The sequence below is a fragment of the Scyliorhinus canicula genome, chromosome 2, assembly GCF_902713615.1.
Source record: "Scyliorhinus canicula chromosome 2, sScyCan1.1, whole genome shotgun sequence".
In the NCBI taxonomy this organism is placed as follows: Eukaryota; Metazoa; Chordata; class Chondrichthyes; order Carcharhiniformes; family Scyliorhinidae; genus Scyliorhinus; species Scyliorhinus canicula.
In genome coordinates this window covers 103,658,908-103,683,642 of record NC_052147.1, presented here as the reverse complement: position 1 = coordinate 103,683,642, position 24,735 = coordinate 103,658,908, and the positions used below count along the sequence as shown (strand labels likewise).

The following is a 24,735-nucleotide window of genomic DNA, read 5'->3' as shown; positions in this document are numbered from 1 at the left end:
AGGGCGGCACCCCCCCCCCCCCCTCGGGTCCGCCCCCCCCTCGCCCTCCCCTCGGGTCCGCCCCCCCCCGCCCTCCCCTCGGGTCCGCCCCCCCCGCCCTCCCCTCGGGTCCGCCCCCCGCGCCCTCCCCTCGGGTCCGCCCCCCCCCCCCGCCCTCCCCTCGGGCCCGCCCCCCCCGCCCTCCCCTCGGGTCCGCCCCCCCCGCCCTCCCCGCGGGTCCGCCCCCCCCGCCCTCCCCGCGGGTCCGCCCTCCCCGCGGGTCCGCACCCCCTCCCCGCGTGTCCGCCCCCCCCCACGGGTCCGCCCCCCCCCGCGGGTCCGCCCCCCCCGCGGGTCCTCCCCCCCCGCGGGTCCACCCCCCCCCACGGGTCCACCCCCCCCCCCCCCGCGGGTCCGCCCCCCCGGCGGGTCCGCCCCCCCCGCAGGTCCGCCCCCCCCAGGCCCCGCCCCCTCCCCCCCAGGCCCCGCCCCCTCCCCCCCAGGCCCCACCCCCCCCTCCCCCAGGCCCCGCCCCCCTCCCCCCAGGCTCCCCCCCTCCCAGGCCCCGCCGCCCCCCCCCTCCCAGGCCCCGCCCCCCCGCCCCAAGGGCGCCGAAGTTCAGCTTGCCCGGGGCACCAGCAACCCTAGGGCCGGCGCTGATAATTAGGCAGCACTTGCTGAACAATTCTGAATGCACTGATAGCTACATGTAACGTGGCTCATTCATGTTTGCTGGAAGTGATACACATTCATACACACGGACCCGTTCTGTGCAAACAATCCTTGCACCTTTGTCGAATTACTGATGGCTCGTTCCCCATTGCTTTCTCCAATGCAATGCCTCGGCCAACCAGAGTCGACTTGCCAACCAATCAACACCTTTTTCTCCTGTAGTATAAACTGTTGTGATAGTATAAAAATCTGAGATTCTTCCATTGGTTCTGATGAGTGCAAGATGAAAAGCTTCATCAATGTGTCCTTCACCTGAGGAAGGAGCAGTGCTCCGAAAGCTCATGTTTGAAACAAACCTGTTGGACTTTAACCTGGTGTTGTAAGACTTCTTACTGTGCTCACCCCAGTCCAACGCCGGTATCTCCACATCTTTCTTTTCGAGCAGTGTTCCTGTTCTGTATTATCAAGCGACTGTTTACCTTTGAAGAATAGTCACTGTTGTAATGTAGGAAACTCGGGAGCCAATTTGCGGAGAGCAAACGCCCACAAACAGCAATATGATGAGCACCAGATGATTTGCTTTAGTGATGTTGGTCAAGGGATAAATATTGGCCAGCACTCCAGGGATAATTTATTTGCTTTTCTACAAAAATACCATTAGATCTTTAACATTCATCTGAGAGGGTAGACGTTAACGTCCTATCTAAAAGACAGCAACTTTGACAGTGCAGTAAGTACTCCCTTTGGAGTGTCAGCCTGAGTTATTTGCTCACAACTCTTGAAGTCTTGACCTTCAGAAGTGAGAGTGCTATCATATCATGGAAACCAAAGCTAAAATTCCCAATTAAATGAATCAAAAAGGAGATTCAAGCTAATAACTAAAGGGATGTATTTTCAGTCGTGATAGACTAGTAATATTGATCAGTGTGTCCAGCGGGTAGACAGAGAAGCTATTCTAATTTGCTCTCAGTGGAATCTTGCTGGATAAGGAATTCAGTCGGAGCAGACTAGAGTTCAGTGCAGGAAGGTCCGGGTTAATGGTACCCTGCATTGTTCAAGGGTCTGATCGTAGAGGGTCCTCCAACTCGCAGTAGAAATTAAGACCAAGATAAACTATAGAGGGACAAGAGAATTCAAGATACATTTCTTCACATTCTGCAGCTGCTGCTGATTGGATTGTTCGGCACCTTCGACCTACACGCTCTGACCTTTGCAGAACCAACGTCCGGCCCAGTCGGGAACAAGTTGTAACCCAGGCTGCTAGAGGTGAGGAGATGGCAGGTTTGGAGGGCTGTGTGTGGAAATGTTTAACAAGTCCATGGGTTCATGTCCCCATTCCAGAGACTTGAACAGTTAACCCAGAATGACGTACCACTGCAGGACTGAAGGAGTGCTGTCGGAAGTGCTGTATTTTGGATAAATATTAAACCGAGGCCCCACTTCTCCTTTTGAATGAATGTGAAAAGTTCCAAGGCCCCTTTCCAGGAAACAGGTGTCCAGGCCATAAAACAGCCTTGGACCAACAGCACTAAAAACAGATCTTTTGGTCACCTTGATGTTTGTGTGATCTTGTTGTGCACAATTTGGCTGCCACATTTCCTACATTACAACAACGAATACACTTTGAAAGAGGTTCATTCGCTAAAAAGTGCTTTGGGGCAATCTAAGGTAAAGAAAGGTGCTATATAAATGTAGCACCTTCTTAGCTAAATGCACTTCATTAACTAGGTACAATTTTGAAAAGGCTCAATAAGCTGCAATGGGTGTTAGATACAAAGGAAAATTACCATTTCAAGAATAAAAATATTTGTTTGCTACTGTTAAAGTTGAATGTGTTGGGCGGCACAACGGAGCAGTGAGCATTGCTGTCTCACGGCGCCGAGGACCCAGGTTCAATCCTGGCCCCGGGTCACTGTCCGTGTGGAGTTTGCACGTTCTCCCTCTGTCTGCATGGGTCTGACCAAAAAGATCTGCAGGGTAGGTGGATTAGCCACGCTAAATTGTCCCTCAGTTGGAAGACAATAGCTGGATACTCTAAATATATGAAAAAAAGAGAAAAAAACAAGTTGAACGGAGTTTTGATTGTACATGAGCTGATGGGATGAGATGTCAGTGTTCCCAGCTAATGGAGCTTTTCTCTGTTTTGTTCCTCGATTTCCGGTTGCATATCAGGAATAATAGAGGGAGCTTGAAAATCTCGAGGTCGCTCAATCTGATATTATAACACTTCTTTAGGTTTTTTTTAAAATAATTTTTATTGAAGAAATTTTTCAAAATACAAACATTTTAACCCCCCCTACATTTACATTTAAATTATAACAAAACAAAGTCAAACCCCCCTACTTAACAAAAAAAAGAAAAAAGTCCCCCCCCCCCTACTCGCGCGTCCCCCCCACCCCCTGCCGGCGAACCGACAGTCAGACCAACTTATCATTTCTAGCAGCGTCCTCGGGCAGGCCTTGCCCGTGCCACCACCGCTACCGTACTTCCTTCGTCTTTGTCCCCCCTCCCCCCCCTCCCCCCCCACCCCCCCCTCCCCCCCCCTCCCTCCCGCCCTCCCCTCCCCTCCCGGGTTGCTGCTGTCACGGCCTCAGTTTCTATCTCTGATCCAAGAGGTCTAGGAAGGGTTGCCATCGCCTGAAAAACCCCTGCACCGACCCTCTCAGGGCGAATTTGATCCTTTCCAATTGGATGAAGTTTGCCATGTCGTTTAACCAGGTGTTAACACTCGGAGGCCTTTCGTCCCTCCACTGAATCAGGATCCTCCTCCGAGCCACCAAGGACGCAAAGGCTAATATTCCAGCCTCCCTCGCCTCCTGTACCCACGGTTCCACCCCAACCCCGAAGATCGCAAGTCCCCATCCTGGCTTGACCCTGGACCCCACCACTCTCGACACCGTCCCTGCCACCCCCTTCCAGAACTCCTCCAGTGCCGGACATGCCCAAAACATATGTGCATGATTCGCAGGGCTTCCCGAACATCTAATACACCTGTCTTCACCCCCGAAAAACCAACTCATCCTTGTCCCCGTCATGTGGGCTCTATGCAGTACCTTAAATTGAATGAGACTTAGTCTCGCACATGACGACGACGAGTTGACCCTCTCCAGGGCGTCTGCCCATGTCCCGTCCTCTATCTGTTCCCCCAGCTCTAACTCCCACTTATTTTTCAGCTCCTCTACTGGTACCTCCTCCACCTCCTGCATAATCTTATAGATGTCCGAGATCTTCCCCTCCCCGACCCAGACCCCTGATAGCACCCTATCACTCACCCCCCTGTCGGGGAGCGCGGGGAACCCCGCTACCTGTCGTCTGGCAAATGCCTTCACTTGGAGGTACCTGAACGTGTTCCCCGGGGGGAGCCCAAATTTCTCCTCCAGCTCTCCCAGGCTCGCAAACCTCCCCTCTATAAACAAGTCCCTCAATTGTCTAATACCCGCCCTCTGCCAGCTCTGGAATTCCCCTCCTGTGTTTCCCGGCGCAAATCTGTGGTTCCCTCTTAGTGGTGCCCCTATCAGACCTCCCACTTCCCCCCTGTGTCGCCTCCACTGCCCCCAGATCTTGAGGGTGGCCGCCACCACCGGGCTCGTGGTATACCTCGTGGGAGGGAGCGGCCATGGTGCCGTTACCAGTGCCCCTAAGCTTATGTTGCCGCAGGACGCCCTCTCCATGCGCTTCCAGGCTGCCCCCTCCCCTTCCATCATCCACTTTCGTACCATCGATGTATTTGCCGCCCAGTAATATCCTGAAAGGTTGGGTAACGCCAGCCCTCCACTATCCCTACTCCGCTCCAAAAAGACCCTTCTAACTCTCGGGGTGCCATGTGCCCACACATACCCCATGATACTACTCGTTACCTTCTTGAAAAAGGCCCTGGGGCCTTTTCCGCGTCCAGCGCTACCACTATCTCCGCCTCCCCTTCCACTGCTGGCATCATAATCACATTTAACAATCTCCGGACATTTGTGTTAAGTTGGCGTCCCTTCACGAACCCCGTCTGGTCTTCATGGACTACCCCTGGCACACAGTCCTCTATCCTGGTTGCCAGGACCTTTGCTAACAGCTTGGCGTCAACATTCAGGAGGGAGATGGGCCTGTAGGACCCGCACTGGACCGGGTCCTTGTCCCGCTTCAAAATCAAGGAGATCAGGGCCTGCGACATTGTTGGGGGCAGAACCCCCCCCTCGCGCGCCTCATTAAAGGCTCGCACCAGCACTGGACCCACCAAGTCCACAAATTTCCTGTAAAACTCCACCGGGAACCCATCCGGCCCCGGCGCCTTCCCCGCCTGCATCTGGCCTATCCCTTTAATTAGCTCCTGCAGCTCTATCGGCGCCCCCAACCCTTCTACCAGCTCCTCCTGTACCTTTGGGAACCCCAATTTGTCGAGAAAGTTCTTCATTCCCCCTCTCCTCTTCGGCGGTTCAGACCTATACAATTCCCTATAGAAGTCCCTAAAGACCCTATTCACCTCTTGCCCCTTCTGCACTACGTCCCCACCCCTCTCTCTCACTCCCCCAATCTCTCTGGCTGCATCTCGCTTACGAAGCTGGTGTGCCAGCATCCTGCTCGCCTTTTCCCCGTACTCATACGCCGCACCCTGCGCCCTTCTCCACTGCATTTCCGCCTTCCTAGTGGTCAGTAGGTCGAACCTGGCCTGCAAGCTACGCCGCTCCCTTAATAGCCCCTCCTCTGGTGCCGCCGCATATTTCCTATCTACTTCTAGGAGCTCCCCCACCAGCCTCTCCCTTTCCTGCCTCTCCTTCCTCTCTCTGTGTGCCCTTATGGAGATCAGCTCTCCTCTAATCACTGCTTTCAAGACCTCCCAGACCGTCCCCACCTGCACCTCACCTGTGTCATTCGTACCCAGATAGTTCTCAATGCCCGTTCTCACCCTTCTGCACACCTCTTCGTCCGCCAACAGCCCTACATCCAGGCGCCACAACGGGCGTTGGTCCCGCGCCTCCCCCATGTCCACGTCCACCCAATGTGGTGCATGGTCCGATATCGCAATGGCCGAGTACTCCGTGTCCTGCACTCTCGGTATCAGCCCCCTGTTCAATACGAAAAAATCGATCCTAGAGTACACTCTGTGGACGTGGGAGAAAAAAGAATACTCCCTCGCCCTAGGCCTACCAAATCTCCATGGGTCTACCCCTCCCATCTGCTCCATGAACCCCCTTAACACCTCTGCCGCTGCCGGCCTCCTATTCGTCCTGGAACTCGATCTATCCAGCCCAGGGTCTAACACCGTATTAAAGTCCCCTCCCATGATCAGGCCCCCTGCCTCCAGCCCCGGGATGAGGCCCAGCAGGCGCCTCATAAAACCGGCGTCGTCCCAGTTCGGGGCATACACATTTACCAGTACCACATTCTCTCCCTGCAGCCTACCCCTCACCATCACGTACCTGCCCTCCTTGTCTGCCACCACCTCTGCCGCCACAAACGACACCCTCTTTCCCACCAAAACCGCCACCCCCCGGTTCTTGATATCCAAGCCTGAGTGGAACACCTGTCCCACCCACCCCCTTCTCAGGCGGACCTGATCTGCTACCCTCAAATGAGTCTCCTGCAGCATTGCTACATCCGCCTTCAGTCCCTTCAGGTGTGAGAAGACCCTTGATCTTTTGACCGGCCCATTCAGCCCCCTTACGTTCCACGTGATCAATCGGGTCGCAGAGCGACCCGTCCCTACTCCCTGTCGATTAGCCATGTCTTGTCCCTTGCTCGCCCCGGGTCATCCCTTCTTTTCTGACCCGCTTCCCATAGCGATGGCCCCCCCCCCCACCCCCCCGGCTCTCCCCTTCTCGTCCCTGGTCTTTCCAGCAGCAACCCGGTGTCCCCCCCCCAGCCCCCCCCCCCCCTTCCCCCCCCCCCCCCCCCCCCCCCGGCTAGGACCCCTCCTAGCCGCGATGTACCCCACATCGTACTCCCGAGAGTCAGCTGGTCTCCGCTGACCCGGCTGCTCCTGCCACATTCCGACTCCTCCCGGTTCACCCCATCTGCGCCCGTGAAAGATCCCCTTAAAACCCCAGAGAAAGACCCGCATAATCAACCCGCTCCCCCCCGTCCCGTCTCCCCAACTTAACGATATAAATACACAATGGCAACTAAATACATCAATACTTAACTACATACTTAAATAACAAAATAATTAACTAGCTATCAACTAACAGTGTGCCCAACCATCACCCTCCATCAAACAGTATAAATAACCGCAGATAACCATAACCCGAAAAGAAAAAAAGAACAAAAAAACCCCCCCAAGCACCCAAAGAAAAAGGGTAAGAGGGGTAAATAACTAAGGGAAATTGGAAACGGGAAGAAACACCCCATAAGAAGCCAACGACCCACAATAGAGATTTCAACAGTACAAATATACAGAAACACCCAACAACTCGAAACCTTCAAGATATTCAGAAAAGTCAACCGTTCGAGAAAAAACACCCCAAACAATCCATGAAACTGTTACCCAGTTCCGACCTGGCCTGAAAAAGAAAAGGGCCACTTGCTCAATCAAGAGTCCCCAGGCGGCTACGACCCCCGGTGCTCCCAGGTTTTAGTTCGTGTCCAACTTTTCCTCTTGTACAAAGGTCCAGGCCTCCTCTGGGGACTCGAAATAATGATGTTGGTCCTTGTAGGTGACCCACAAGCGCGCCGGTTGCAGCATTCCAAATTTGATCCTTTTCGCGTGTAGCACCGCCTTTGTCCGGTTGTACCGGGCCCGCCGCTTTGCCACCTCCGCACTCCAGTCCTGGTACACCCTTACCGTCGAGTTCTGCCACTTGCTGCTTTTCTCCCTTTTTGCCCACCTCAGGACTTTCTCTCGATCACTTAGCCGCTGGAACCGCACCAGCACCGCCCTCGGGGGCTCGTTTGCCCTAGGCCTCCTGGCCATGACCCGGTATGCCTCTTCCAATTCCAGGGGCGCCGGACCGGCCCCTTCCCCCATCAGGGAGCTCAACATCTCCGCCACATATCCCGGGAGATCCGACCCCTCCAGGCCTTCTTCCAGGCCCAGGATCCTCAAATTTTTCCTCCTCATCCGAGTGTCCAGCTCCTCGAAGCGGCTCTGCCACTTCATGTGGAGTGCCTTGTGCACCTCCACCTTTGCCCCGATGACTGTGGCCTCCTCCTCCCTCGCGGTCATCTCCTGCTGCAGATCTTTAATCGACGCCTCTTGGATCGCCTGGGCTCCCACCAACCTGGTGGCCGTCGCGTTCATGGACTCTAAGAGCTCCACTTTCATCTCCGTGAAAAAACGGAGGAGAGCGGCCTGCTGCTCCTCCGCCCATTTCTTCCACTCCTCCGATGCACCGCCGGCCGCCATTTTGATTTTCTTCCCCCGCTTTTTTTGGGGAGCTGCTGCCGTTTTTCTTGCCGCTCCACTCCGGGTACCGACCATAAAATCGGTCTAGTTCTCCTCAGGGGACCTTCCCCCACCGGGATTCGTTTTTTCAGCGCCGTTGGGGCCCTCCAATTGGCCCAAAAACACCTTTGTTGCAGGAGCTTCCAAATGTGCGGCTTAGCTAGTCATAGCCGCAACCGGAAGTCACTTCTTTAGGTTTTGACCACTGCTTCTGGTGATCAAACCCCCTTTTCCCATTTGGGACTCCCAAGGGCCAGATATCTCCAAGGTGAAAACTGAAACCCAATCAACAGAGACTGAGCCAGGAGGTGCACAGCTGTATTCCCTCATTCCCCTCCTGAGGGTGATGCCACTCTGCCCTCCAACAAACTGATGAGGTGGCACAGGGCCTGTGCGTGTCATACCATCAGCTGTGATCTGATGGTAATACGCTTGCCTCTCCGAATCTGAAGGACATGGGGTCAAGCCCCGTCCAAAGGTTTAAGTCCAAAGATATGCAGGTTAGGTGAATTTGCCATGATAAATACGCAGTGTTACAGGGATAGGGCGAGGTAATGGGCCAAGGTAAGGTGCTCTTTTGGAGGGTCCGTGCAGACTCGATGGGCCCAATGATCTGCTTCCGCACTGTAGGAATTCTATGGATAATCCAGGTTGCCATTCCCAGTGGAGCACTAAGAGGGTGCTGCACTGTTACGGGAGCTGTCTTCCAAATGTAATGCCAGACCAAGGCCCACTCTCGATGGATATGAGATCTTGCTGCGGATAGTTCATGGCAAACAAGAAGGGGTTTCACGCTGTCTCGAACCATATTTACCCCTCAGCCAACATCGCCAAAAGACTTGACCATTGGTGTTTGCGGGAGTTTGAGGTGCACATGCTGGCTGCCATGTTTCCTACAGTGCAAAATGACTACACTTCAAATGTACGCCACTGTCTGCAAGCACTTTGGGACATTCTGACGTCATGAAAAGTGCTTTATATAGAAGTCATTCCAAAGTTCTTTTCAGCTAATGCAGTGCTGCTAAGTGTTATAAATGCAAGTCTTCCTTTCATTCTACCCAAACCGGAAATAAGCCGTACTATATTGTAAAAAAAAAAGCAGTTAGCAAAATGCTCCTGTTCCATTAGAAAAGGATTATAAAATTCACGTTCAAGGAACTTGATCCTTCCAATTGAACCGTGGCTCACTGAAAATTCTATTAACCAGGATGCCGTAACCCTTTTAAACGTATTATTTTATGGGATGTGGGCATTGCTGGCTACACAAGCGTTAATAGTGCCCATCCTAATTGCTACCACCTTGATCTACTGCGGTCCATGTGGTGGAGGAACACCCACAGTGCTGATAGGGAGAGAGTTCCAGGGTTTTGACCAGCGCCGGCCCTAGGGTTGCTGGCGCCCCGGGCAAGCTGAACTTCGGTGCCCTTCGGGGGGCGGGCCGGGGGGGGGGGGGGGGGGGGGCGGCCAGGGCCAGGGGGGGCGGGGACCCGGGCCGGGGGAGGGCGGGGGGGGGGAACGGGGCCCGGGGGGGGGGGGGGGCCCGGCCAGGGCCAGGGGGGGGCGGGGGGGGGACCCGGGCCGGGGGGGGCGGGGGGGGGGGGGAACGGGGCCGGGGGGGGGCGGAGGGGGCCCGAGGGGGGGGGGGCGGAGGGGGCCCGAGGGGGGGGGGCGGAGTGACCACCGGCGAGCCTGGATCCATCCGCCATGTTTGTGTGGGGCGGCCTGAGGGAGGGCGGCCACCGCGCATGCGCTGGTTGGCACCGGCCCAACTGCGCATGCGTGGGACCCGCACTCCTTGATGGCGCCCCCTAGCACATGGCGCCCTGGGCGACTGCCCGAGTTGCCGGTACCTTGAGCCGGCCCTGGTTTTGACCCAGCGACAGTGAAGGAATGGTGACATATTCCCAAGTCAGGATAGTGAGTCGCTTGGAGATGAACGGGTGATGGTTTTCCTGTGCATCTGCTACCCTTCTCTTTGAAGCTGGAAGAAGTTGTAGATTTGGAAGATGCTAGATGTGTCTAGATGTTTACATTGTGTATTTATGCATGTCCTACGTTTTTTCATGTATGGAACGATCTGTCTGGACTGTATGTAGAACATTACTTCTCACTGTATCTTGGTACATGTGATTCAAATTCAAATCCAATTAAATCCAAATCCATCTCCCTAAAGTCTGTCCACAATCCACATGGCTCAAGTCAAGAATGTGATGGAATAGTCTCTACTTGAATGGACGAGTACAGCTCCAGCAATGCTGAAGATGGCATGCCAATCAAATGGGTTGCTTTGTCCTGGATTATGTCATATATATATATATATCTGTTGCAATAAAATTATTAAGGAATCTTAGTTCAGAGATACAGCCTCTGTGTCTGTAAAGGTACAATTAAGATGTTGTAAAAGTGATGTCAGCATTCATTCCAACAATGTCTGTGTTTATAAAGAGGAGCCTAATGGAATTTTGTTATGATTGCTGGAGATTCCCTGGAGAGTTGATCATTTGCGAGATTGTGTTTATACGTGGGTAAGCCATCAGGGAATTGAAGTGGGATAAAGATGATCTAATTAATTGGAAAAGCCAGGTCTGTAGCAGTCAGTTTAGTTTAGGCAGTAAGACTTGCAGCTGGTGTCTGAAAGAGTTTCTCTCTCTCTCTCTGTCTGTCTCTCGCCTTCTCTCTCTCTCTGTCTGTCTCTGTCGCTATTGCTCTGTCTCTCTCTTTCTCTCTGTCCTTCTCCCTGTCGCTTTCTCTCTCTGTCTGTCGCTTTCTCTCTCTCTCTGTTACTTTCTCTCTGTCGCTTTCTCTCTGTCGCTTTCTCTCTGTCGCTTTCTTTCTGTCGCTTTCTCTCTGTCACTCTCTCTCTCTCTCTGACTCCTCACTCTGTCTCCTCACTCTGTCTCCTCACTCTGTCTCCTCACTCTGTCTCCTCACTCTGTCTCCTCACTCTGTCTCCTCACTCTGTCTCCTCACTCTGTCTCCTCACTCTGTCTCCTCACTCTGTCTCCTCACTCTGTCTCTCGCTCTCTCTCTCGCTCTCTCTCTCTCGCTCCCTCTCTCTCGCTCCCTCTCTCTGTCTCTTTGTCTCTCTTTCTGTCTCTCTCTCTCTCTCTGTCACTCTCTCGCTCTCTGTCTCTCTCTCTGTCTCTGTCTCTGTCTCTCTCTGTCTCTGGGCGCAATTCTCCGATCCCCATGCCGGGTGGAAGAATTGCGGGAGTGCCGGGCGATTCCCGCCACGCCGCCCTGGCACCCGTACGCGATTCTCCCATCCCCCCAAAATGGCGGGCTGCGTTTCACGACTGGCCGCTCGGAGAATCGCCGCTCGCTGTTTGTAACAGGTGAGCGGCGATTCTCCGGCCCGGATGGGCGATGCGGCCTGCCCAATCCGACGGGTTCACACCTGCGCCAACCACACCTGGTCGCTGCCACGTCAACAGCGCACGAACGATGCATGTGCGGCCTGTGGGGGGGGGGGGGAATGGAGGATCGAGCACCAGGGGGGTGCTCAGTAGGGGTCCGGCCCGCGATCGGTGCCCACCGATCGGCGGGCCGGCGTCTCTAAAGGACGCACTCTTTTCCTCCGCCGCCCGCAAGATCAATCCTCCATGTCTTGCGGGGCGCCTGCAGGGAGGACGGCAACCGCGCATGCGTGGGTAACGTCATTTTAGGCGCCGTCGGCCGCGTAACTTACGTGGTGCCGCTTTGATGCAGCGCCAAGGCCCAGCGCGCTTAATTGATGCGGCGCCTCTCCTAGCCCCCTGGGGGTGGGAGAATAGGGGGCGAGGAGCGGCCTCCGACGCCGGAGTGAAACACTCCTGTTTTCACTCCGGCGTCGGCACCAGGGGCTGGTTTAGCTCACTGGGCTAAATCGCTGGCTTTTAAAGCAGACCAAGCAGGCCAGCAGCACGGTTCGATTCCCGCACCAGCCACCCCGGACAGGCGCCAGAATGTGGAAACTAGGGACTTTTCACAGTAACTTCATTGAAGCCTACTTGTGACAATAAGCAATTTTCTATTTCTATTTCTAGTCTCCCGATGGGAGAATTTCGTCCTCTCTCTCTCTGTCTCTCTCTCTCTCTCTCTGTCTCTCTCTCTCTCTCTGTCTGTCTTTGTCTCTGTCTCTGTGTCTCTCTTTCTCTGTGTCTCTCTTTCTCTGTCTCGCTCTCTCTCGGTCTCTTTCTCTCTCTCTCTCTCTCTGTCTCTCTGTCTCTCTCTCTCTCTCTGTCTCTCTCTCTGTCTCTCTCTGCCTCTCTCTGTCTCTCTCTCTCTCTGTCTCTCTCTCTCTCTGTCTCTCTCTCTGTCTCTGTGTCTCTCTCTCTCTGTCTCTCTCTCTCTGTCTCGCTCTCTCTGTCTCTCTCTCTCTCTGTCTCTGTCTCACTCTGTCATTCATCCTGCTCGACTACAACCCCAAATCACCCCTGTGGTCAAAGAAAACACTGGATAAACTCAGCAGGCCTGGCAACATCTGTGGAGAGGGAAACAAAGAGTTAACTTCTGGAGCCCGTATGACTCTTCAGAGCCTGAGTTTGAAGGATTGCCTGGTAAATCCAAACAGGTTGTTCCTTTGTGGATTAGGCAGGTGGTCACAGAGGCTGTGAGGTGATAGCAGTCAAATGGAAGCACAAGGCATGCTTAGCGGATTGATGTACATTTCCCTTCTGTGCCCCACCCCGAAGGTGCTGACCGGTCGATGGAGTTGCTTTCCAGGTCACCTACCACTCTTTGACATAGCGCCTAACTGTGCCCTTCTGCAATGGGTTCTTCTGTGGAGTAGGATATAATGCTATGTGTGTGCATGCATATGTGTAAGTATATGTGGTTATTGGGAGGGAGGACAGGACAGGATTGCATGTGCTGTGTGATGCCCTCACAGATGTTTAGCGTACCATCGTTCACTCTCTGGGTTCAAAGACAAATCAGTGCCTTTGGGAGGAATTATTTAGAATAATCTTTATTAGTGTCACAAGTCGGCTCACATAAACATTGCAATGAAGTTACTGTGAAAAGTCCTTAGTCACCACATTCCAGCGCCTGTTGGGTACATTGACGGAGAATTCAGAATGTCGTCGACTCTGCTATTTTGGACCTCCACACACCAGCCATCACTGACCGCCCATTAAACGGCTCTGTTTAAAAGAAATCATCAACTACTTTCAGCTTAGTTGTTGGTGGATCTCTTCTGTTTGTTGCCACAATTCCACATGTTTTTATAGTTTCATGTTGCAGAAGTTGACAGGAAGTGGTGCGGCAGGTGCTGAGGGACATTTTCCTGGCTTCAAGGCGGCTGCATAAACCAGATGTGGGTGTGTGAGTGGACCTCCCTCTTGGAATAGAGCAAGACTGTGAGAATGAGAGGATGCCGCAAGACATGCTGCTGGGAGAGGGGGGGGGGGGGGGGGTCTTTCAGCAGGAGACCAGAAACTCGCAGAGTGCTTAAGGAGCAGGTCTCCCAACTGAATTTAAGCAACGATTAATGTTTGAGGCCTCAGTGCCTCATGAAGGAGGTGGTCACTGAAATTTTACACGAGGTGCTGCAGCTACAGCTCCACCCTCCGAGCCGTGTGCAGACCACCAGTGATTGTGGAGGCAAACATGGTTCTGAACTCCAATGCGCCTGTCTCTTTTCAGGCTAATGCTGGAGATACCGGCAATATCTCGGACTTTGCCGTCCACCATTCTGTAGGTGAGGTCGCTGAGTCTTCCCCATTGTGTAGGATGCCATTGACGGCACACAAGTTACTTTGCAGTGCCACATATCAACTCTGCCATGTACTGGAACCGTAAAGGGATTCCACTCCTTCAGCGTCCAACTGGAGTGCGACCAATAGACAGCACAATGGGTGCCAGTCAGAACCAGGTATCCCGGCAGAGTGGTGATATTTTCGATCAGCCACAGTGCACTGTAACAGCTGTGCTTCAATCATCACAGCAAACTAAAACAAGGAAGGCTATCTGCTGGTGACATGGCTCGTGACTGTGGTTTGCTTACATACAATTGGGAGCACTACTGCCTCAAGAAATGTGATAGAGCAGGCCTGCAGCACCCTGAACAATGGCTCAGCTGCCTGGGCGATTGTGGAGGAGATCTGCAGTACTCGGCTGAGTGGTTCACCAGATTTGTGGTGGTCTGCTGCATAGTGCCCAATGTTGCCATCATGAGGGGGCAGCAGTTGCCACTGCCCAGTGACTTTCACACAGTCTTTCGCCTGTTTATAATCTGTCACAGAAACCTTGACGACAAAGTGGTCGTGGAATATGTCCATCTTGCAATGCATCATACCCGCACCACCAGTTAAACCATACAGCTCAGTAAGAAGCAATCTGACCGATTCCCCTGGTCCTGTGGGTTCTCTGATTGAAGTATGCTCGCTCGATTATGAGGTTCTGTTTCCGACTAAAATACACATTGAACTCTTTTGCGACAGTTTTGAAGTCTGCAAGATCTCTTCCACCCCCTGTCTGAAGAGGACATGGTCGGCGGCAGGCCCTATGGCGTAGAGGAATGAACTTTAGTGTTGTTGTTAGAGTGGTGTCCCCCACCACTACCACCATGTTTTCTGGGTTGCCCCATGGCCTAATCTATACCAGGAAGGTTGCCCTCTTCTCAGAAGTGATTCTAGCCTGGCTCAAAGAGGTTACTTCAAAACTACTTTACACCAAATACATGATGTGCTACTGGGTGAGCACATCTCTCTTGGATAGACTATTTCGTCTGCTCTACAGGGTCTCTAGCACAGGATGACACGATGGCACAGTGATTAGCACTACTGCCTCACAGCACCAGAGACCCGGATTCAATTTTGACCTTGGTTGACTTTGTGGAGTTTGTATGTTCTTCCCGTGTCTGTGTGGGTTTCCTCCAGGTGCTCCGGTTTCCTCCCAGAGTCGCAAGATGTTCAGGTTAGGTGGGGTTTACGAGGATAGGGTAGGGGAGTGGGCCTAGGTAGGTTGCTCTTTCAGAGGGTTAGTGCATATTCGATGGGCCAAATGGCTTCCTCTGCACTGCAAGAATTCTATGGTAAATGATCAGTGACTGAGGTTAATCATGCAGTTTATGGGATACAACATTGGAAAAGGCATTCACTGACTTTGACTGCTTACGTCAGGTCATTGGACCTCTTACGGGACTGTATCTCGGTCCTCAGAGCTTGACTCCTGACATTGACTTTGAGGGTTATCTGCTCCGATTACCTGTTGTCCATGTGGCTGGACACACTGTTATCTCCTGGGGAAACAGGATGTCACTCCTCCTTTGCACCGTCTCCAGCAAGGCCAGTGTCTGCAAACGATGAAGCTCACACTCTCCCATGTTGCGCCATTCTTCCCTGCTTCCCAGATCAGATTCCGCTCACAAAGAGCTGCTAGCATCTACTCCATTCCATTCACCATATAGTTTTAAGTAGTGCTAGCAGGTATTGATTTTGAGTCGCCGTTGGCGTGTTTAGCCAGTGAACACTGTCAGCTGACTGCCGGCTGGATGCAGCAATCATTCAATAAAAATGCCATCTTGTCTGTATTTCATCAAACAGACACGCGATAATTGCACATTGTGATCCTTGTGCTTATTTTTTTGGGGGGGAGGTGTCTATCTTGTTGTATTTTTATAATGATACAAAGGCACCAATCACTCATAAGGGATTGGTTAAAAACGCTGTGGGTTCATTTATTTCATTTATTAAGACTAGGCACATGAGAACAAATATACATGGGTAAGAAACTGGAAGGTATCTTCAGCAGAGCCATCCGTGTTGTGTTCTGCTTAAAAGCAAAAGTGAAACTAAGACTGGATTGCATGACACACTCCCTTTCTAATGATGTCATGCTGCTACCCCTTAAAGCTATATTACAACATTTCCAATTTTGACTGTAAGGGGTCCTTCCTGTTGATTCCTTAGTTCTTATTTCTTTTATTTTGTCTTTATTGTTTTTGGTCCATGTATTGTTAATGGAGATGTACCTTTTAAGGTGAGCAGAAGAAGTAAGGAAAAGTGTCAAAATAGTACACTGTGTTGTCAAGTTTTATATTTACGGTAGAAGAGGCCAGACTTTATGGCACCCAGCAGATTGGAGGGATTTAGTTGGCTGGTGGCTAATGGATTGGCCAGCGACAGTATCCTGCCTGGCAAGAGACAGTGATTGGGGGTAGTGCGGTGGTGCAGTGCTTATCACTGCTGCCTCACGGTGCCAAGGACCTGGGTTCGGTCCCGGGTCACTGTCTGTGTGGAGCTTGCACATTCTCCCCGTCTCTGTGTAGCTCTCATCAGCACAACCCAAAGATGTGCGAGGTAGGTTGATTGGCCACACTAAATTGGAAAAATTATTTTTTAAAAACCGACAGCGATCGGGTGCTGTCGGGTAAAATTTTTCGGCAAGAACCCGGCAGCAGCCACTGGACTCTCGAAGTGGAAGCAGCTCTCTCTTTCTGCTCTGCTGCCCACTGTCTGCTACTGTCTGAAGGCTGGAGCCTCCAGACTCTGAAAGACTATCTCTCTCTTTCTCTCTCTCTCTCTGAGTCTACAGTGAAAACCATTGCAAGCTGAAAGAAGAGATAACATCCATCTGAAAACCTCAACTGACGAAGATATCCAACTGAAACAAAAATTCCTGTCCTTTTACGTTCTTCATTATTTTACACCCCTCTTTCCCCCCTGTTTGTTTGTCTGTGTGTAGAGGGTGAGGCGACTTAAAAGGAGGGAGCCTCGAGATTAGGGGCACGATTTACCGGCCTCGTCGTGCCCAACTCGGGATCGCCATGAGGCCGTTAAATCTCGCGAGGGGCCTTTTGTGAGATTTACGATGCTCGTTACGCTTCGAGAGACCCTGCGAGGTGTCACAATCTGGATCCTGCCCTCAATGTGTAGGATCCAGATTTGCATATTCAAGTGAGCAGTTAGGCTCACTTTAATATGTCCACACTAGAGTGCAGGAAATGAGTCCAAGTGAGGACACGACGGGGGCATTCCTCACTGAAGCTCAAAAATAGCAGAGTCGGGGCAGCACGGTGGCCTAGTGGTTAGCACAACCGCCTCACGGCGCTGAGGTCCCAGGTTCGATCCCGGCTCTGGGTCACTGTCCGTGTGGAGTTTGCACGTTCTCCCCGTGTCTGCGTGGGTTTCGCCCCCACAACCCAAAAATGTGCAGAGTAGGTGGATTGGCCACGCTAAATTGCCCCTTAATTGGAAAAAATAATTGGCTAATCTAAATTTAAAAAAAGAAAAAAAAAAAAAAAAATAGCAGAGTCCTGTATAATAGCGGGGTCAATCTCTGCGCTTCAGGTGCCAGGAAACACCCCGCAAAACGCTCCCAAGATGGTAGCTAACACGCCTAAAACAAGACTGTTTGTTTTCCATTAAATCACGCCCAAGATAGTAGTTAACCAGTTATATTTGTTGCCTGTTTAATTATAGTCACTTTAAAAAAAAAATACTTTATTCCAAACAAACACAACATCAAAATACGCAGTCCAGCAAAGCATAGTTAATCCCAGAACATGTGAGCGTAATTCGCCATCCCCCACCCACACTCCTCGCAGCCATTCGTCACTCCCTGGAAGAATCCATTCATCCTCGCTCGAGTCATGTGTACCCTGTGCACCACCTTGAACTGAATCAAGCTCATCCTCGCGCAGGAGGAGGTTGGATTTACCTGCTACAATGCCTCACACCACAGGCCCCCGACCTATTTCCCTCCCCATCTCCTCCTCCCCCTTATACTTTATCCTCACCACCTGTGCCTTGCCCTGTTTGCCCAACCACCTGTATATGTCCCCAATCCTACCCTCCCCTAAATCGTCAGGGAGCAACAGTTGCTCCAATGACATGTACTCTGGTAACAGGGGAAATGTCTGCCACTTTTTTCTGCAAAGTCCTGCACCTGCATATACCTAAACTTGCTACACCACGCCACACCTCGCCCACAGCTCAGGAACTTCTTCTCCGAGAACATATCCCTGACTGGCTCCAGTCCCGCCTTCCACCACTACAGTGGCGTCAGCACCAACATTTTATCCAACTTAAAATGTCTCCTCAACTGGTTCCATATCCTGGTAGTCGACTGCACTACTGGACTTCCCATATACTTCCCCGGGGCTTACAATGGGGCCATCACCAGGGTCCTCAACCCCTGGAGTCTGAGCCTAAAGTGCAAGCTCAAGATGGAGGGTTGGAACCCACAGCCTCTCAGGGGGGTAAAGAGAGAAGGGTAGAGGGAGGAAGCAGGCCAGCAGAAAGAAGCTGGAAAGAAAGTTCGAGACTGCCTGAACCACAGTATGAAGGGGTCAAGGCCAAGTTTGATAGAGATGTTCAAAATCATGAGGGGACTGGACAGAGCCGAAAGGGAGAAACTGTTCTCTGTTGCAAAAGAAGCAAGAATGAGAGAGCACAGATCTAAAGTGATTTGCAAAAGAAGCAAAAATGTAAGGAAAAATCGTTTTCACACAGTGAGTGGCTGGGGTCTGGAATTCACTACCTGGAAGTGTGAATGAGGCAGATTCAATTAAAGCTGTCAAGAGGGAATTAGATGCAATGTGCAGGCGTACGGGGAAAAGGCAGGGGAATGGCACTAGGTCATGATGCTTGATGGGTGAGCCGATACAGACAAGGTGGGCTGAATGGTCTCCTTCCGTGCTGTAAAATTCTGATGTGGAGATGCCGGCGTTGGACTGGGGTGAGCACAGTAAGAAGTCTTACAACACCAGGTTAACACCTAACAGGTTTGTTTCACATCACTAGCTTTCGGAGCACTGCTCCTTCCTCGGGTGAAATTCTGGGACAAGGCAATCTGGATCACGAGGAATTAACAGTCAAAACTCAGCTGTTCGGAGATCAGAAGTTAAACTCTTGACTGTTTCCTGCTGGACCCGGAGATCCGATCGTGAATGTCCATCGTAAATAGTTTCTTTCTCTTGTGATTATGTTCTGATGCCAGTGGAATAAAGAATGCCTGTTTTATAGCTGCCTTCCGGTTCATGAGATTTAATCTCACGTTACATGTGTAGATTCTTTACTCCTTCCTCCCTCCTACCTTGTTTCGACTTGCAGACTTCTGGTCCACCCCTCTCCCTCCTCAACCCGCATCGCAAGTGTAGCTCCTCCTTGTTCCCTCCCCTGGTGCCTATATGTCCCTATCCCCAGGGCCAATTTGTACTCTTGACTTGATGTTGAGTACTGTTTGACTGCGATAATAGTCTGATGCTGCTCTGATGGTTTCCTGATACTGTAATTAAAGACTGCAGCCACGCTCTTTGATTCCGAGCCAGGGAAGCTGTCTCTTTAAACTATCGCACTTCTCGAGTTTCTGTCTGAACCGCAAGCACCCCAACTCCCCTCTCACTTTTGCTGGGGCATTGTTTAAAGCAGCAAGGGGAGGATTGTGCTTCCTTCAGTTTAGGTGGTTGAGGCGTTTAAAATGATAAAGGAATTTGACACTGTGGGTGCAAAAGAAACAGGTTCCTCTGATAGATGAAACCAGTGGGACCTGGTCTTAAAACTAAAGATGGGCTGTTCAAGAGTGAAGTGTTTTCCACACCAAGGGTGATGAAAATCATAAACTCTTCTTCTAACACCCTGTGGTTTCCTGGTGTTCAGTTTGAGCGCCAAAAACTGGGATTGAGAGACTTTTATTGAGTGAGAATAGCAAAATGGTTTTGGAGCAAAACTGGTAGAGTTTTAAATAAATTTAGAGTACCCAATTAATTTTTTTCAATTAAGAGTCAATTTAGCATGGCCAATCCACCTAGCCTGCACATCTTTGGGCTGTGGGGGCGAAACATGATCTAAAGTGATTTGCAAAAGAAGGAACAATGTAAGGAAAAATCGTTTTCACACAAACATGGGGAGAATGTGCAAACTCCACACGGTCAGTGACCCAGAGCTGGGATTGAACCTGGGACCACGGCGCCGTGAGGCAGCAGGGTAACCCAGTGCGTCACCGTGCTGCCCAAAACTGATAAGAGTTGAGGTACACGTCAATTGTCATCCATTTGAATCCAAGCAGTCCTGGGGAGTACAAAAGCCGATGGCACGTAGCCCAACAGGTGTGCCCCCACCCTCCAATTTAGTAGTGTGCAGCTGTGGCTCCACACCCTGGGACTACGTGTGGGCATCGCTGCCACACACAGCTTAATGCTGCGATTCATCAGCTGTGCCTCAGCCAGTGTCCGAACACCCATCCACAGGGGTTGACTGACTGGTGAGTGCTCAGGGTCTGGATCCTTGACTGCTCATGTAACCCCCCACCCACCCCACTCTAGCCAATTATAGCAGCCACAGCAAAACCCCATGTGGAAATCAGATAACTCATTGAGCAGGAACTGAACGAGGGGACTCCACACTTCCTGAGGCCTTTGGAGGAAACTGCTATTCTGTATCATCAACAGTGATGACGTACAACTGATGATCTCTACCTCTCCCCTTTCATGGAGTGTTGTGTCTCTCTAGCGAAGCGTGGCTTTTATAGATAACCCAAACTACAATCCAGCTAACGTACAGGTAATGAGCTGCTTAATAAATCGCATGGCTGCTCCCTTGACACTAAACAACAGCCATTTGTATAGCATTTTAAGTGACCAAAAGTGTTTCACAGCAAAGTAATTGGCCAAAAATTGATGCCAAGACAAAGAGGCGAAGGTGAAAGGTTGGTCAAGAAGTAGGTTGTGAAGAAAGACTTCCATTTGTATCTTCAACCTCAATGTCCCAAAACATTTCACAACCCCTACTTCTGGATTCTTTCTGAATCTACCCTGTCTATTTCTGTTACAATTTTAGGAGCTTCAATGAAATCCCCTCGATCTTCTAAACTCTATTGCATATGGGCAGCACGGTGGCACAGTGGTTAGCATTGCTGCCTCACGGCGCTGAGGACCCGGGTTCAAATCCCGGCCTTGGGTCACTATCCGTGTGGAGTTTGCACATTCTCCCCGTGTCTGCGTGGGTTCCACCCCACAATCCAAAGATGTGCAGGGTAGGTAGATTGGCCACACTAAATTGCCCCTTAATTGGAAAAAATAATTGGGTACTCTAAATTTATTTTTTTTTAAACTCTATTGCATATATTCCTAACCGACTTAATCTCTCCTTATATGACAGTCCCGCCATCCCAGGAATCAGCCTAGTAAACCTTCGCTGCACTCCCCCCCCCCCCCCATAGCAAGAACATACTTCCTCAGATAAGGACACCAAAATTACTCAAAATATTCCAGGTGTGGGCAGCACGGTGGCCAAGTGGTTAGCATAACCGCCTCACGGCGCTGAGGTCCCAGGTTCGATCCCGGCTCTGGGTCACTGTCCGTGTGGAGTTTGCACATTCTCCCCGTGTTTGCGTGGGTTTCGCCCCCACAACCCAAAAATGTGCAGAGTAGGTGGATTGGCCACGCTAAATTGCCCCTTAATTGGAAAAAATAATTGGGTAATCTAAATTTATAAAAAAAAAAAAAAAAAAAAAAAAATATTCCAGGTGTGGCCTTGCCAATGCCCCTGTGCAAAGCAGTAAAACATCCTTGCTCCTGTACTCAAATTCTCTTGCAATGAAGGCTAGCATACCATTGCCTTCCTTCCTGTCTGCTGTAACTTTTTTCAAATGTAGTGTAGATTAATTTCTTCTTAAGGGCAGCACGGTAGCATTGTGGATAGCACAATTGCTTCACAGCTCCAGGGTCCCAAGTTCGATTTTGACTTGGGTCGCTGTCTGTGTGGTGTCTGCACATCCTCCCCGTGTGTGCGTGGGTTTCTTTCGGGTACTCCGGTTTCCTCCCACAGTCCAAAGATGTGCAGGTTGGATGGATTGGTCATGATAAATTGCCCTTAGTGTCCAAAATTGTATGATTAACCTAGGACAAAAGTTCGGCACAACATCGTGGGCCGAAGGGCCTGTTCTGTGCTGTATTTCTCTATCTATAACCCATGAAGCATTTTTGAAATCACTGTTATAATGTTCGGAACCTGGCAACCAATGTGGACAGATCACACAAGTTGCAATGTGATAACAACCTGATTATCTTTATTTTATTTATTTTGGTGATTGAGGGATAAATATTGACCAGGGCATTTGGGGATAACTCTCCTGCCCTTTGCTTGAAATAATGTATTGGGATCGTTTACTGAGAAGCCAGACAGGCCTTGATTTAATAGCTCAACCAAAAGACTCCACCTCCGACAGTGCAGCACCTCCCTTAGTACTGTACTTGGGGTGTCAGCCTGGATCTTTGTGCCCTGGCCTGGAGTGGGACTTGGACCCTCCGGCTTCTGACTCTTGAGGCAAGAGTTTTACCAACTGAGCCATGGCTGACATCCCCAAGTGAGAGCCCGAGTCTTTGGAGAAAGGTTGGGGTGGGCTATGAACATTCAGTCTGTGAATACTGCCTTTGGGTATTTCAGGTGTGCTTTAAAGGTTCCTTCAAAGCGACAAATTGATCAAACTCTCTTGAGGCCTTGTCTGGCTGCTGTTTGGGGACAGCTGAACAGATGTGCTTTCTATATTAGTGTATAGTTGTTATCAGTTATAAATATTAGCAAGTATGCCCTCATCTCCTGATCGCTTGGCCACACCATCCAGCATCTAGCTGACTGATCTGATCCATTTGAAAGATTTACGATTCAAGATTCAATACTTCCTGCAGGACCTGGCTGATCTTAGGGTGCAAATCTCCTAGAAAATGACTTCAGTGTCATCTCTGGCAGGAAACGGGGTGCTATTCCTACCAGGTGGCTCAGCATAATGTCGATCGCAATACACTCCCATTCTGACATCTTTTTGGAGGGGTCCGGGTGGCACGGGGGCTCAGTGGTTAGCACTGCAGCCTCACGGGGCTGGGGACCCAGGTTCGATCCCAGCCCCGGGTCACTGCCAGTGTGGAGTTTGCACATTCTCCCCGTGTCTGCGTGGGTTTCACCCCCGCAAACCAAAGATGTGCAGGGTAGGTGGATTGGTGACACTAAATTGCCTCTTAATTGGAAAGAAAATTGGGCACTCAAAATTTCTTTTTTAAAAGTTGCATATTTTGCACCAGCATTGAAAGGGATGTGGCCTAAACACGCTGGTAGGTATGTCGCCCCTGTGAACAGGGTACCCTTTTTAAAGGGCATCCCAATCTCAAAATTAAGTGACAGGCCCCCTACCCCAACCACCCCCATAGACATTGCAACCCCCAACAGACAAGTGGAACACCCCCAACCCTTTACCTCAGAAGGGCATCTTCCACCCACCCAATCCCAACTAAATGTTTCGGCAACCTCCCACACCATGACGGCATTAGGGTGACCCAATGCCTCTCCATCCCATCCTTGGCAGCCTCATTCCACCGCCCGCCACCCTCCCATCCCACCCCACCCCACTAGTGAGCAACACTGCTATTTGGCGGCCCCTTCAGGTGCTGCTCATTGACAATGCCAACTTAGCATTGCCAGGGGGCAGTATCAAAGCAATGTCCAGCCATGTCCCTGAATACCCAGGGGTGACAAAGACCTCCAAGTCCCCTGGTGTGGTCATTGCGTCTATCTAGAGAATTCAATAGTGGCTGTGGGAAGGTCCTCATTGAAGAGCCCTTGCACTGAATTGTACCAGCTGCTGCTATGGCTGAAGACAACCTCCAGTAAATGCATGCTGTTCAGTCATTGGGGAAAAAAATAACTATGAAAAGAATGGAGTCAGACAGAGCACCTGTTCTTTCTAGGAAGCACTTCAGAGGAGATGAAGACCCATTATTTTAAAAATGTGGTCAGAAAGAACACTTGCTCAAAAGAGGAAGCACTTCATTGTTAATGGACCATGATGTACTATGAAAATAATCAAAGCTAAACCCTCCTTTGAAATAGCCTAAAACTGTCAATCAAGAAGTTTGTAAAAGTTAATGGATCCTGAAATTGATTATAAACAATGTAGTTCAAAACTTTTAGATGTCTCATGAAGCCCAGAAACTTCAAAAGGTTACTGGGGCAGAGAATGGAATGTGAAAAAATCCCTTCAAAGTTTTTCAGGGCAACAGGGAGAAGACTTTCAACTTCAACTTGACAACTAGGAAAGAGTTCAAAGCTTTGCTAAACAATGGAGAGAAGACTAGCCACACGGCCTATCCTGGGGGCAACCCACTGACCTGAACTCCTCCAGCCCATCCGGAACCACTCCAAACCCTGGCAGTGGCTGCTTTGCCCATGGGCATCCTGGAGGCAAGAGTACAGATGGTACTCACCTCTTTGCTCCGCCTCGGAGTTGATGGTTCCTGCTCCCCGGTTTTAAGGACCAGTAGTGATTTGCACCCGGATGACTTCCCGCTGCAGGGGGAACAGGAGCATACCTGGAGATTGCTGCATTCCACTTTGATCTTACTCAGATCAATGCAAATTATTTCTGATCAAGTTCTTGCCCTTTCTGGGCGAGGTTCTGACCATGCCAGCTGGAGCGTGCCGGGAGCATCAGAAACATTTTAGTAACGGCCGCAAATCCTGTTTTAAGCCTCTTGCCAAATTCACCGGCCCAGCAGGGTTGGCTGAAGGGTGAGGAGAATCAAAGTTTCAGTGCTTCCCTGAGATCAAGCGCAAGTGGCTGGGGCTTTCCGTTGACTGTGTGTTGGCTAACCAATGGGCGAAGATGGGCTATAGCCTCCCTTTGCAGTTCAATAAACAGCAGAGATTCATCTTCCTGGACCATAGGACTAGTTGAGGTGCCAAGTAAAATCTTTTGGACAGGATGTTGGTCAGAGATGGGGGAGGGAATGTCCATGAAAC

At 51.1% G+C, this 24,735-nt stretch overlaps 1 protein-coding gene across 7 annotated transcripts in view; it reads left to right on the top strand.

Moving 5' to 3' along the window:
• Window positions 1–24,735, top strand: part of LOC119956761 (pleckstrin homology domain-containing family G member 3-like) — a 299,355-nt gene that overhangs the window by 138,410 nt on the left and 136,210 nt on the right. For 5 of the 7 annotated variants that reach the window (XM_038784155.1, XM_038784145.1, XM_038784138.1 and 2 more), the window contains one exon: window positions 1,813–1,917. The exons of the other annotated variants lie outside the window; for them this stretch is intronic. In XM_038784155.1, coding sequence (XP_038640083.1) covers window positions 1,813–1,917 — 105 coding nt within the window. The remainder of the gene's footprint in view (window positions 1–1,812; window positions 1,918–24,735) is intronic. 7 annotated transcript variants of the gene reach the window in all.